Source organism: Lupinus angustifolius, chromosome LG09 (assembly GCF_001865875.1).
Source record: "Lupinus angustifolius cultivar Tanjil chromosome LG09, LupAngTanjil_v1.0, whole genome shotgun sequence".
Lineage (NCBI taxonomy): Eukaryota > Viridiplantae > Streptophyta > Magnoliopsida > Fabales > Fabaceae > Lupinus > Lupinus angustifolius.
Window position 1 is genome coordinate 13749686 of NC_032017.1, and position 14286 is coordinate 13763971.

General features: G+C 32.3%; 2 protein-coding genes and 1 long non-coding RNA gene across 4 annotated transcripts in view; 2 read left to right on the forward strand and 1 right to left on the reverse strand.

Annotated features, from left to right (window-relative positions):
- Positions 3631-5737, forward strand: LOC109357435. The gene is made up of 2 exons (XR_002108859.1): positions 3631-3853; positions 5642-5737. It is a non-coding gene; the product is annotated as an uncharacterized LOC109357435 (long non-coding RNA).
- On the reverse strand, positions 5500-10185 carry LOC109357434 (probable serine/threonine-protein kinase PBL3). 2 transcript variants are annotated; one of them, XM_019601395.1, is made up of 7 exons: positions 9895-10185; positions 7960-7963; positions 7407-7729; positions 7156-7291; positions 6749-6885; positions 6531-6654; positions 5500-6113 (listed from the first exon to the last, which is right to left on the reverse strand). In XM_019601395.1, exons 1-7 carry the CDS (start codon positions 9922-9924, stop codon positions 5659-5661), a joined length of 1209 nt encoding a protein of 402 aa, XP_019456940.1. In that variant the 5' UTR covers positions 9925-10185; the 3' UTR covers positions 5500-5658. The 2 variants fall into 2 exon arrangements, with proteins under 2 accessions (XP_019456940.1, XP_019456939.1); XM_019601394.1 differs by lacking the exon at positions 7960-7963 and having other exon boundaries at positions 9895-10184.
- The window catches only part of LOC109357481 (UDP-galactose/UDP-glucose transporter 3), a 4217-nt gene continuing 1289 nt past the window's right edge, over positions 11359-14286 (forward strand). The window contains exons 1-6 of the mRNA XM_019601465.1: positions 11359-11655; positions 11776-11873; positions 11982-12112; positions 13015-13045; positions 13600-13703; positions 13805-13926. Of these exons, the coding sequence (XP_019457010.1) occupies positions 11552-11655; positions 11776-11873; positions 11982-12112; positions 13015-13045; positions 13600-13703; positions 13805-13926 (590 nt within the window). The 5' untranslated portion in view covers positions 11359-11551. The remainder of the gene's footprint in view (positions 11656-11775; positions 11874-11981; positions 12113-13014; positions 13046-13599; positions 13704-13804; positions 13927-14286) is intronic.

Consider the following 14286-nt stretch of genomic DNA (forward strand, 5'->3'; position numbering starts at 1 on the left):
TCCTCTTCCCATTTTACACCAACATAAAACTTGACATTTTTGTATTATTTATTTCGTAAAATGTGTAATTCAAGTTTAGCAACTTCTATTTATTTGTGTATCATGTTGTTTTTTAATATTAATATTGGTTTTTATATTGTATTTTATTTTAATATATTTTTTAGCTTTTGTTAATGTTAAAAATTAAAAAATATATAGTAAAAATATATATTATGGTAAATATTTAAAAAAAATGTATATTTAGATAATAGTGTAAAAAAATTAAAATAATCATAACATAAACAAATAATCTCATACATTTTTTTGTAGTTTACTATATAAAAAACAATATTTCTATCTTACTCAAACATAACAGATTAGTTTATATTCAGTTTTCAGATAGGGTATCTAAACATAAACAAATTATAATCTCAAAATTTGCTTGTATCCCATGCATGTAATATTTCAATAAAAAGTTTACTTATAAAAAAAGGAGGTCGTGTAAAAAGAGTGATGTTCAACTTTTCTTATAGATGTATTTTATGATTCCTAAGTTTTCCTGGCTTTTCTTATAAGTATATTTTATGATTTTCTAACATTTTCTATTTTTTTCAGTCCACAAAATTCTAACTCATAAACAAACTTTAATTTAATGTCTGTTGAGTAACAATTGAAACATCCTTATTCAATTTTAAAGTTATTAATGTTTGAATAGAATAATCACGGTATCTGACTAATTATTTCATCCGTTTGAGTAAATTTAGCATTACAGCTAGGGCATACAATTTCAAGTATTTCCAGAGCACAAAATCTTAGGGCGACTAAGTAAGGCTCTCTCTAATAATTCCAAGGCTACTGGGTAAAAACCTGAATTTCATTGAATGTATTAATACAATTTTAAGTGCCCCTTCATTAACTAGTTATTGAAATATGTCTAGTTATTGAAATCTAAATAAGTAGTTATGTAAAGCGACTGATGAAGGTAATCAATTGTCACTATATGATGATAAGATTTGAATTTTATGATACATATTTACCTATTTTGTTTATTCTATTATTGCCAATAAAACATCCCCTTAAATTTTTGTTACAAGTTTAACACATTACACATATGATACAAGAAAGTAAAGTAGTAGTCTTCAGTCTCTCCCTTTACTAAGGAAGCGAAGAACAAATGTAAATGAGTACATTCTCTTCGGTATGGAAGAGGTTTATTACCCTTTTTTTTATCGTAAGACGATAAATGATCATAGACATGTTATACCCTAAATTATCAATGACTAATATTTAAAGAAAATAATAATATCTTTTTCAATGAAAAAGGTATTGAATCCCTCCATCACCAGAGGGAAAACACACACAATTGATCTCTACTCTTAAAGAAATGATCTATATAGTAAAATAATAAATTTAACCTTGTTCAAGTATAACAATTTAATGAAATTTATGATTATAAGTTTAGGGGTTTAAGTAATGATAGATTCCTTTCAACTGAATAAAATATTGAAAGAATATTTAAGCATGATACCATCAATGAATTTATAGACCCATCACATTAGTCATGTCATGGCTAGGGTATTTATCACCATCAAATGAGAAAAATAGAGAGCGGAATGCAAAGAATAAAATGCAGTGGATGTGCATTGATCTACTTGGCTTTTGCATAGCCAAAAACATTAATTCTAGTTGCATCAGTATCACATCTAGAACCCATGCAAAGTTGAGTTGACACACTTTCACATACTATATAGATTCGTTTAACACTTGACTCTTTGGACTAAAGCTTGAAACAATCGACCAACAAATAGCGGATGTCTCGAATTATGTTTTATATATTGTTTCGTGCCAATAAAAACATATCATATCAATTAAAAAATACAAATCTTCATTATTGTTATTATTATTTCGTTATTATTGATGTGAGATAGCGTATGAGACAAAATCTGAGATAGCAGATATCTATTCACAATGAACTTAGAATAGAATGTGGCCACTCAACATTGGTTGTCTCAACAATATTTGATCTCATTCTACTTCAACTCTATATAGTCTATTCTTGTGTCTAGGTTCATTTGCTTTCATCTTTACAATTCCACTCTCCCCTGAACAAAAGCAAATGTAATAGCTAAATCTTAAAAGCTAAGAACATATATAATTCATTACAAATAGTGAGGTTGGACAAACAATGCATGACATAACATAAAATATAAGGCCACATCAGGTATTACTTAGCGTCCGTTTGCGAGTTGGTTTTTGAGGGGAAGGAAAAGCTTTAGAGCCATGAAATACACATCTGAGATGGTTCGAATGTCTTTCTTTTCTCTTATTTCCCCTCCAAAATCCAACTCGCAAACAGACTCATAGTACTTCCTTGATTTGAACAATTTCACGGGCTAAACTTTTCTAAGTTTTATTATAACATAATTAATGGTAGTTAGATGTTTTAAACCAGAATGATTGCTAATTTTATCTGCTTCAAGGAACACTTCACAAGTTCATTTAAAGATGGAATTTATCTTTGCATGCACTTGCACCAGTGAAGTGATAAAGTTCAGATTTAATCTTCCATAATCATATAAACAGAACTAAAACTGAATTGTTCTAAAGGGAATACCAAGTCGAATTTGGACCATAAAGGCCTTTTTAATGAATAGAGCTTTCTTGAATCTGGTCACATTTGTGGGAAAGATGGTGGCAAGAGAATAACATTGAAAGTGCTCAGCCATGGTATATTGATATCTCATCTTTAATTTCTAGCTTTTCTCATCATATATGCTGAGTTGTTGACCCATCCCAATGTTCCAATAGTACATTTTTTCCTTTCAAAATGATTCATTCTCCTACATCACACAAAAGTGACATATGTTATAAAATGATATTTTGTTTATTAATGATTGATTTACAAGTGATATATATTACTTTCTTATGGATAAGAGGATTTGATAAAATGATATATCATTACTCAATGATTAACCAAATCTTCGTAGTTAAATTCATAAATCAGCACAAGTTCATTGGTCATTCATTCCCTTGCTTTCTGGTGTTCCATAAAGCATAAGTATAATTTATAGCATTTAGTAAATGGTTTTAAATTGCGTTTACATTGTATTTACCATAATTGCAAACTATTGAGAGGAAGATGTGGCTACAGCACATAGTCGCAATGCGATTATAGATACTGTTAAAACCAAAATGTTGCAACCTCAATTGTGGCCTTGTCGACATAAATTAAAACCTTTACATTTACCTTAAAAATTCTATGAATGATGAGGATAATAAACAATACTGTAGTCCTGTTAGTTTAAATATATCACTCTTCATCTTGGCCTAACATCAAAGTAATAATTTACATTAAATAAGATACCACATTATTTGCATGAAAGATTCTAGAAAAGGATGTTTTGATTTTGCTTATGTCAGAGAATAACTAATAGTGAAAAGTTGGAACAAATGGACAGATAGAGAATAAAGAAAACTGTGATACTGGTCTGACACAAAGATTCTTTGTTGGTGAATACTGTTATAAACTTATAATTATCTTTGTTGTTCAACTATCTAGGTTCACAACAATCTTGCTCTCTACTTTAGGATGATATAATATATATATATATATATACTTTGTTGAAACAATGTTGATGTAACATAACACTATAAATATAACAGCTTATCACATTATCTCATACCATGAAGCAAAGATTGATTAAGTGAAGTAGTTGAGAAGGGATATTTCAGGTTTCCCCTAGAGTTTCCCGGAACACTTCATTAAGGGTCCATTATTATATCAAAAGTTGGTCCATGCTGAAGTGTTTGGGGGAACTCCTGGTGGCACATGATGCTTGAAAAGAAGTTTACTTGTGGAGGAAGAAAACATCAGGTTTATATACTCTATTGATTTCCTACAAATAAAATTATGATTAGGGAGCAATATTATAACATTTACTTTATTTTTCAAAGTTTGGTTGGATGTTCAAAGCATTTTAAACCGAATCTATCACAAAATTTTGCCAAGAATTATAATTTTAAAAATGTCTAAGATAATAAACTATTTAGTTTTGATATTAGAATTTACTAAGTGAATAGAATGATTCATATGTATATAGTATATCTTATATGATATGCTAAACTTATTAATATTTAACATCTGAAGTATATAAAATATCATAATATACGAAAAAACAAGGAGCAATGAGCTTGCAATGCAACTGTGAAGGAAGCACAGATGGCAGAAGCATTCATAGAAGAGAGATTGCAAGCAAATATGGAAAGGTAGATTTTGATTGAAACTATGTTGAGGTATGTGTTCCTATCCACATGATTTAAGTTAGTGGCAGACTCAGAACCCACTGTTAGGGGGTGCAAGTTACATGAATAGTCCAAAATATATCAAAATATAATAGATGATATGGATACAATCTTATGCTTCATGTGTGGTTCCGCCATTGAGTTAAGTGGATTGAACCCAAAAGGCATCGAGATCCATGGTGCAGCTACTGTTTAACTTATGAGAGAATATACTGGTAGAAGACATCCTAGAGTCATCTTAGACACAACCGATAGGGTCGGACATAAGACTGTTAGAAGCATCGAAATCCATTTTCAGGTACTCACCCCAGGCACTCGAGGCCAAATCTTTGTTAATTCAAGCTATATCATCCCTCCCTCCACCACATTTGAAGAGTTGTATGGGCCAAGAAAGAATTCTAGACTATAATCAAGAGGATGCTCAATAGGCCAATCAAAAGGATATAAGTTGATCCCTTGTTTTGTAAGCAAAATGAATGATGTGCACCATGTATAACCCTTGCTGAATGCTTGAACTAGCTCCCTGCATTCACTGATGAAAACGTTCCATTCTCTAATCACATCACAAACAGCACCTCTAGTTTTATCAGTTAGTAATGCTGTATTCATACCTGATTGAAATGCAAATCATAGAATTCCTTATTACGTAAATGGTAATGAAAAACAGGAAATATTTTTTTCTCGAAATATGGACAAATGGAATTTTAGCTCCGAAAGAAGTGCTTTTTGAAGGATATCTTCAATCAAGTTCCTTGATTGCTTCATTGCTTCAGGAGTTCAAAGCTCTTGAAATAAACATTCTCGACCTTGTGTTTGAATGTTCTTTTGTTGTCTTGTCATGAACATAGTATAGTGCAAAGTTTAAATGAGACTATAATGAACAAAACTTTTCATGTGTGTTGGTTGAAATCTTAAACAGAAACTTAGTAGTGAAAATTATTACATATGCCTGGAACAGCAACAATACAAACTTCAAAAATATTTTCACCACTCATTTAAGTATATTTGTTTAAAATTTACATCCAAGAGTCTATTAGAATTTCTTCCTCTTAGTTTACGCCATGCCCTGTTCCATAGATGAAAAAGGATGTAGCTTTTTGCAATCTTGTTAAATTTGCTTGCTACTTAGTACTTAAAGCACCTTAACTCTCACCACTTGGATGCAAGCAATGTTCTCTTTAGTTATCATCTACAAGATATTCAGAGGGGAAAGGGTAGAAAAGCAACCAAAAATGCAGAATACCTAGCTTTTAGATAAATGATATTTAACTATTCTATTACAAAACTGCATTCTAAAAACATGCCTCAACACATCCTATCATACAACACACCCTGATAGAATTGAAAATTTTACATACAGATGTTCACAACACTAGCTTAGTGCACACGAGCAGACTGCTGGTGAGACAGCAGTGGGGATGCAGTTGGAGTCAGACGCATTGGAGACCGATTCGGCGCAGGAGATCTTCTTCCAGGGGTCTGGAATCCTCTCTGATGTTCTGATTGGGAATTCCGCCCCACGTTTTTTGGGGATTCAATCTGTTCGAGTGTTGCTAAAACCTCTGTCATTGGAGGTCTTGCCTTGCCTTCACTATTAAGGCATTGTAGAGCAAGTGTAGCAGCCATGAAGGCTCCTTTTTGTGGATATTGACCCTCCAACTTGGTATCCATGATCCGGAACAGTCTCCGTTTATCGCCTAAATATGGTATTGCCCAGTCCACAAGATTATGCTCCATACCAGCCATTGTTTTATCGACAGCACGTCGTCCAGACAAAAGTTCAAGCAACACAACCCCAAAGCTGTATACATCACTTTTGGCCGTCAGTCGGCCTGTCAATAATGAGAACTTTAGTGTAATGTTTTACATACAATGAGACTTGTGAAATGATTCTTTCTCTGATCTATCCTACGGAACAGAATAACATTAAAAAAAAACATTCGTAACTTAAAAGTTGTGTAACAAAATTGCTTGTTTTGAAAAGAAAACATGGATTAGAATTCTGAAGGAAAATCACTAAGGTCATCAACCCTAACTATCAGTGTAATGAGCAATATTTGTCAGGCATTTATTATCATTTGTTCCACCAATTTAATGATAGGAGTAATACCTACACTCTTAAAGGATTACTTGTGTTATACCATGTTAAAATGGACATTAAATGATGGAAGATTACTAACCATAAACATTAACAACTAGATCAACCACCTTTAATCCTTTATAATGGTTTATGTGAAGCTAAATCATACCAGTTGCCACATATTCAGGTGCTGCATATCCTTGCGTACCCATGACTTGAGTAGACACATGAGTTCTATCACCAGTAGGACCCGCCTTCGCTAAGCCGAAATCAGAGAGTTTAGCATTGAACTCCTACAATCCCAATCCATGATAAGTAACCACAAAGTAGTTTATACAAATAATAAAAGTGAATAAATTATATCATTTATATTCTCCTTGTTCTTACAGCATCCAGTAGGATGTTAGAAGCTTTAAAATCGCGGTATATGACTTGTGATTTGGCATTGTGAAGAAAAGAGAGTCCTCGGGCAGCACCAATGGCCACTTTCATCCTCACTGCCCAGGAGAGTGGCTGCAGTCCTCCTGTAAAATATAATGAACCCTTAAATTAGAAACTAATGTACTTTTCCTGAGTGTGTGCATTTAGCAAATCGAACTCAAATAGTCGTTATTTTAGCCAGCAACAAACTGAAATTTATATTTCGACACATAAAGGAGATAATTCTTAAGGACACTGAAGTCTATTCTCCTTGATTTTTTTTTTCTGTGTTAGTTTGGTGACAAAATGATTACAACAAAAACAGAACAGACTGCAAATTACGAAGGAGCCGTGTAATTGTTATGGTAACTTACTTCTAAAAAGATGATTCTCTAAGCTCCCTTTGGGCATAAACTCGTAGACCAATAGCCGGTTCTCTCCCTCCAAGCAGTAACCAATTAATTTAACCAGATTACGATGGTGCAGTTGCCCAAGGTAGTTAACCTCAGTCTGGAAATTGATTGAAGTTTCATAAACATGCATATTAGTATATGAAAAAACAAAACCATGTACTTTTGTTTAGGGGAAGGGAATGGAATGTGAATGTGAGAAAGCAAACACATACCAACCACTCTTTATGGCCTTGGAAACCTTCAGGCTTAAGCCTCTTCACAGCAACAACCATTCCCGATCCAGGTTTTGCAGCTGTAAATGTGTTTTGATCAATCCATCCCTTGTAAACATAACCAAATCCGCCTTCACCAAGAAGACTGTCGGGGCGAAAATTTCTGGTGGCATTCTTCAGCTCATTGAATGAGAAGGCCTTAAGATTGGGAGAAGACAAGATTTCGCCCTCAGACCTTGGTGTGGGAAGACTTGTTGAGGAATTGCTTTTTTCACTATATGATGTAATAGATAAGCTTGAAGTAGTTTTTGACATTCCAGATGCTGAAAGAACAAAAGATAGTTAGTCCATATAATGCTACAACACAAACAAAAGGGGTCATTTTAGAAAGGGGAGAGATTCACTTACTTCAAGCGTAAGTTTTTTAAACTTACTCCTCCTACTAGTCATCAATTTTAGGGAAATTCAATGGTTTGAATTAGTAAGTAGATCTAAACCATTAGATATTCATAAAATTGATGACTAAGATAAGTACTAAGTTTAAAAAACTTACCTAACTGGATCACACGCATTTTAGAAAAACCTTTAATACAAGTATACAACCATCACCTATCCTAGAATTCATGTAAGGAAACTTCAAAAGAGTATTATACTTTATGCATTACAAAAACACTTTTGTTTGGTTAAACTCCAAACCTTTACTTGGGGTTTGATTATTGCCTAAACTCTCTATTTTCATACAATTTAACTTGCTTTTAGCTTATTCAATTAAAAGTTTGATTTACCACGTGTTTCTATTCTTACAAGTAAATTAAGCAGAAATTTAGAAAACTTAACAAGTAAAGATGAGATTTGTACATCAAATCCCCTTACTTCACACAAGATATGTAAGACAAGTAGACAAGTTGTTCAAAGAGGTTAGAAAAATCAAACTTAACTTCAAATAAATCCATGTCTGAAACACACTGGGAATGAATCACCAAACTATCAAACAAAATCATATCAAAGGGACAATTTTAGTACCCCACATATGTGATAAAATTAGGAGAAAAGGACTAAAAATCATAATCATTAAAGTGGGAGATAAAGATATTTTTTAATAAATTGAACACTTGCAGTTTTTTTTTTGTAGTACCAAGAGCTCTGAAACATGGATACGGATACGTGTATCGAATACAATACGTATCTGATACGTCGACAAATATTTTTTCTAAAATATAGGATACGATACGTTCAATGATACATGTATAAAATAATAAAAAACACATAAAACATGATAAAATTATAAGTGTAAATCAAAATATCCAAAGTAAAAAATATAATAGAAATTGAAAATTAGTCCTCTAAAATTCCAAGTACCAAAATTAGAAAATATGTAGAATAATTCATAAAATTGCTTATTGTCTAGCCCTAGAAATAGAAATAGTATCAATTTTATCTCCTCACTGACGACGATGTTGTGGATCAGAGAGTCAGTATGGTGGACCGACTATTGGAGAGTCAATGCGGTGTGATAGTATGTTGGTATGGGTCTTTGTGGCCTTTAAATAAGTTGGTGTTTTATTGAAAACGAATCTATATTATCCTATATTTTATTATGAACGAATTTGATATGCGTCTTGATATTTATTTATTTATTTATTTATTTTTTTTGGATACTCTACGGATACGTATCATTCGCGAATCTGAGTGTATACGTGACGGATACTAACACACGAGAGTGTTTGATGAATCTGTGGTTTAGAGACCAAGAATATCATTCACCTCTTGGATAATAAACTAATCCCTTTTGGGTGTGGCGCCCCCTTCCAACAAGTGTTTTCCCGTGAATTGAACTTTTGACCTTTTGGTCTAGATTAACACCTTATTGGTTGAACACTTGGGTTGCATCCAAATAAAATGTGCAAACACTAAACATCAAGCAATAATAAAAAAAATCTATAAAAACATTTCCACTTTGAGTAAGATTATCACACTTTATCCAAGTTGTAGAGAAAATAAATTTTTCTTCTCATTTAGTTGAGAAAGGGTGGAGAGAAGAAAAAATATGATGGATTTACACAAAATTCTTTTTAACCCACATGAAGAGAAAGTAGAGTGAGTGGAACTAAATCATTTGAAATGACAAATATAACATTCAAACTCATTTATTACTACCTTTTCATTCTTTTTATTTTAAGGCTATTTTCGTTTTTTCAAACATATCATCTTTCTATCTTCCCACTTTATATTCAACCAAACAAAAGATACAGAGAATAAAATATGTTTTCTCCTCTCTTTCTTTTTCATTTCACTCATATTAAATAATATAAAATCTACTCTTTCTCACTCATTTCTTTCCCTTTATTATCTCTTTCACATCTTTATTTTTTCTCACTTTCTTATCTCAGCAGCATTAAAAGAGAACATAATCCACCAAAAAAATAGAATTTATAATACCAACAATCAATAACTTTGCATAGATAAGTGGAAAATAATATGGGGTTACCAGAAGTGTTTCTAGAGCTCTGAGTTGCATCAACTTTAGCAGAAGAACCTAAGCAGTTACCCATAATGCACTACCACACAATTCTCTGAGCTTCTTCTACAAGTACAGGACAAAAGTGATATTTGGATATGGGTTTGGATTAAATTTCCAAGGAAGTGAAGGGAAATTGAGTAGTTGAAGAGAAAAGGAAGGAACTTTGGGAAGAGAAGAAAGAAAGAAGGAGCAGAGGGATTATGGGTCGTGGAGAGAGAGATGGAGAAGAAGACAGAAAAAAAGGAACAGTAGTTTTTGGATTCGTCTATGAAGACACTGACATAGGAAGAGCGTTGTATATGTGGCCACGTGGAAAGACTTGTTCGTCAACTTTGCTTTCTGATTTACATAAATACCCTTTACGTTGTCTCCAAATTTGTCAACTCACAAATGTGAAAGTGGATTCTTTTAGAATAACAATCGGTATTGCCAATTTAGAATGAATTAATCCTTATTTTGTGATTGTTGATTCTAATAATTATCACTATCACAAATCACATTTAGGTCTTGAATTAGTAAAACAACGTATTATCCTTAAACGTATATTTAAATGGAGGATATTAAAGGAGTGAAAACTATTTAAGAATTAATATAATATTTATATGTTATTGATCTAAATATTTATACAATTAATATATTATGGTGGACTCACAATATATAAAAATTTACATTTTTCATACATATTTTTTTCTAATAAGAATGAATTTTATATAATTACTAGCGTGTCGATCGGCACTCCGTGCCGGTCACCCACATTCTTATTTTTTGATATAGTATGTGTGATCTTTATATTATATTATTTAAGAAAAACAATTTAAATATAAGACTGCAGTATATAAAATCAATATAGAGTGAAGATTTAAGAAGATAATATGTGATAATTGATATAATATACATAAAACTTATGTCAATTTCTCATTATGTGTCTATTGGGTGAGAAAGATAGAAGATAGAAATAAGAGAATGTATGAAAGATTAATGATATTAAATTATTAATATAAAAAATGAAAGTAATGTGGAAGTTTATAGTAATTATTAAAAATATAAAAGGGTAAGTTTGTAATATAAAAATTATACCATGAGGTAGTTATTATTTGTTTTGTCTTTATTAATAGTATAGATATAGATTAATAATATCTTTATAAAAAATTCTGTAGAACAATTTTCTTAATTCTATTAAAGATATTTTTTTCACTTTTTAAATAAAGAATTAATGTAAAATTCATGAATACTATTCATAATGAATATAGCTTCCTGAAATTAAATACAAATGGGAGTGGACTAACAAAAGGTGGAAAAGTAAACTGAGGATTATTCTATAGAAAGATAGGTGAATATATATACTTCCCTTCATTGTGTCAGATAACGAAAAGTGGAAAAGAAAACGCGGGTATTTGTTAGCGCATCCAATGAGGAGCGAGATGACGTGTAACAATCCAATGAAATCCCTCCACGTGACAAATCTACGTAACTTAAACCTCATTCCCCTCTTCCCCCGTTCTTTTCTTTTCCCACGTCGCTTCTCCGATCTCTTATTAGTTCCTCCAATTCCGGTTCGCAAGAAACCGATCTCACTCACAAAAAACCGAACCGGTTTATCTCTTTCTTCCCACCGCCGTATCTCATGGAGGTTCGCGGCTCCGGCCTCCGCCGCGTCCTTATCCTCGCCTTCTGCGTCGCCGGCATCTGGTCCGCTTACATCTACCAAGGCGTCCTTCAGGAAACTCTGTAAGCATCATCGTTTCTTCGTTCTCATTCTCCAAAATTGTCTTCAATTTCGAAATTTCAAAAACGAAATGAAGATGTTAATAACTGTTTCTGTTAACTAATATTTCGATTTTGATTCAGGTCGACGAAACGGTTCGGTCCAGATGGTGAGAGATTCGAGCATCTTGCGTTTCTAAACTTGGCGCAGAATGTAGTGTGTTTAATCTGGTCATATATAAGTAAGAATCTATCTATAACAATTGTTATTTGTTAGTTATGTTTATGTGAAAGCATGATGTAGAGTTGGTAAATGATTTTGATTTGTTTGAATTGTTTTGTGTATATAGTGTTAAAGATTTGGTCTAATGGAGAATCTGGTGGTGCACCTTATTTGTCTTACTGGAGTGCTGGTATTACAAACACTATTGGTCCAGCTATGGGAATTGAAGCCTTGAAGTATATTAGTTACCCTGCTCAGGTATGAAACATTTAAGGGATGAAACATTTTCTTGTTGTATTTAATATACTACAACAATTACAAATCAAGCTTATTCCCGATGGGTAAGTTATAGGAGCATATTTATGCCTACAATGCGTACTACTCCACCTACCATTTCATTTTTACTCGTCAGAATTTAGTATATATTTAATTCATATTTTGCTTTTCGGATGAAAAGTTGATACACACTTTGGGTTAACGTATGTGGATAAGTTACATGGATGAAATGATTGCATGATGTTCTATATTATAAATTGAAGTGGTGCATTTAGCAATTTACACATTGAGAAAATGCAGTTATCTGTGAAATTTTCCATCTTTTGATTACTTTACTGGTGGTTAGCATTTGCCTAACTTAATTAATTTGGTAATAAGGTTAAGATTATACCATCATTTAATTCTGTTAGGCATGTCATTTAAATTGTCTTATTATTATGTTAATCACTATATTTGAAATGCCAAACTCATTACATGGCAACACATCATTGGGTGCAATTGTAAATCATTTTTTATATTGATAGTACTATATCAAATTCTTTTAAACCTTATATAAAGAATTTCATTTTAATGCAATCTCAATGTAGAGAGGTTTCTAATGATTTAGTGCCGCGTCATTTAACGTGTCAGGATTCTGAAGAAAAAATAAGCTCATCAAAATTGATCTCAATGTAAATGATAATTTTGGAACAATGGGTCATATACAGGAAATAATCATTGTCTTTATTTATGTCATAGGCATGCTTTTGTTCATTTGTGCATTACACTTTCCATTGTTTTCTTTAATTTTTCAAGAAGGTGCTCTTTCATGAGTTTTTATCCTATCCACTGTGGCATTTGTTGTTGCTTTTTGTTGAAATGGCGCTGCATTTTTTCTACTGCAGGTCCTGGCAAAGTCGTCGAAGATGATTCCAGGTTTGTATATTGTGCTTGGTACCCAAGAAAAGCTCATATTTTTGTGAGAAGCAGTGAAAAATTATTGAGGTTCAATTTCAATTACTTAGTAATCTTGCATTTATTATTGAATTATACAATTATATTCTGTGTTCAAGCACTTCAATTTTGCTTTTCCCGTCCTTTTAGTTAAGGGGAACTTAGGATGACTAGCAGATGAGCTTCACTTTATTGAGTTGTTAAGCCAATGGAACTGAATCATTAATGTTTTGCGAGACAATAGACAGTCTTGTGGTCATATATATGGTCCTTTGACCTGATAACCCATCTTGATTTGTGTCTTAAACTTTTAGTATTCTGCCTTTCAACTCTTTCCCCTTTTCACTCAAGGGCAGATTGAAAATAATTAAATCTTTATTGTTTACCATCTTTTGGACGGATTGCTTCTGCTTGGTTCTGATATTTAATCATTACCAGAAAAAGATGATAGAAAAGTCTCTAAATTGTTCTTTTGTTGTAAGTTTTTATTAAAATTCGTATTTGTCTAACAAACTATTCACTTTACATCAATACAGTTATGCTGATGGGTACTCTGGTATATGGTATAAGATACAGTTTTCCAGAATACCTTTGTACATTCCTTGTTGCTGGAGGGGTATCAACATTTGCACTTTTAAAGGTTAGAAACTTCTGAGAATAATAGAGCTCTCACCGACCTAGTTTAGGAAATTTTGTGGTCTATGAATGCAGCTCAACTTTCTTTGCTTATGCTGATTACAGACTAGCTCAAAGACTATCAGCAAGCTGGCACACCCAAATGCACCCCTTGGATATGGACTATGTTTCCTGAACCTTGCTTTTGACGGATTTACTAATGCCACTCAGGATTCCTTAAAAGCAAGGTAAGGAAAAATAAGTTATCTCTTTTGATTTGGCATATAGCAAATCCAGTCTGTATGATAGAACGTAAACTATAAACTTTACAAGTGTGCACTTTCTCTTTTGAACAGGATGCAAAATTGCATTTATAAATTTTATCTTACAAATGATTATTTTGTTTTTAATCTTCATCAGTGTTTGGCTTGTTACTACTTAGATTATATATATGAGGAGGGATCCGTTTACACCTAAGTTTTGTTTACACTAATTATTTATTGCACTTACACATTTGGTCCGTTAGATTTAAGAAAATGAATGGCTGAAATTTAGTGTAATTAGTGTAAACATAACTTAGGTGTAAACGGATTTCTCCTATATATATA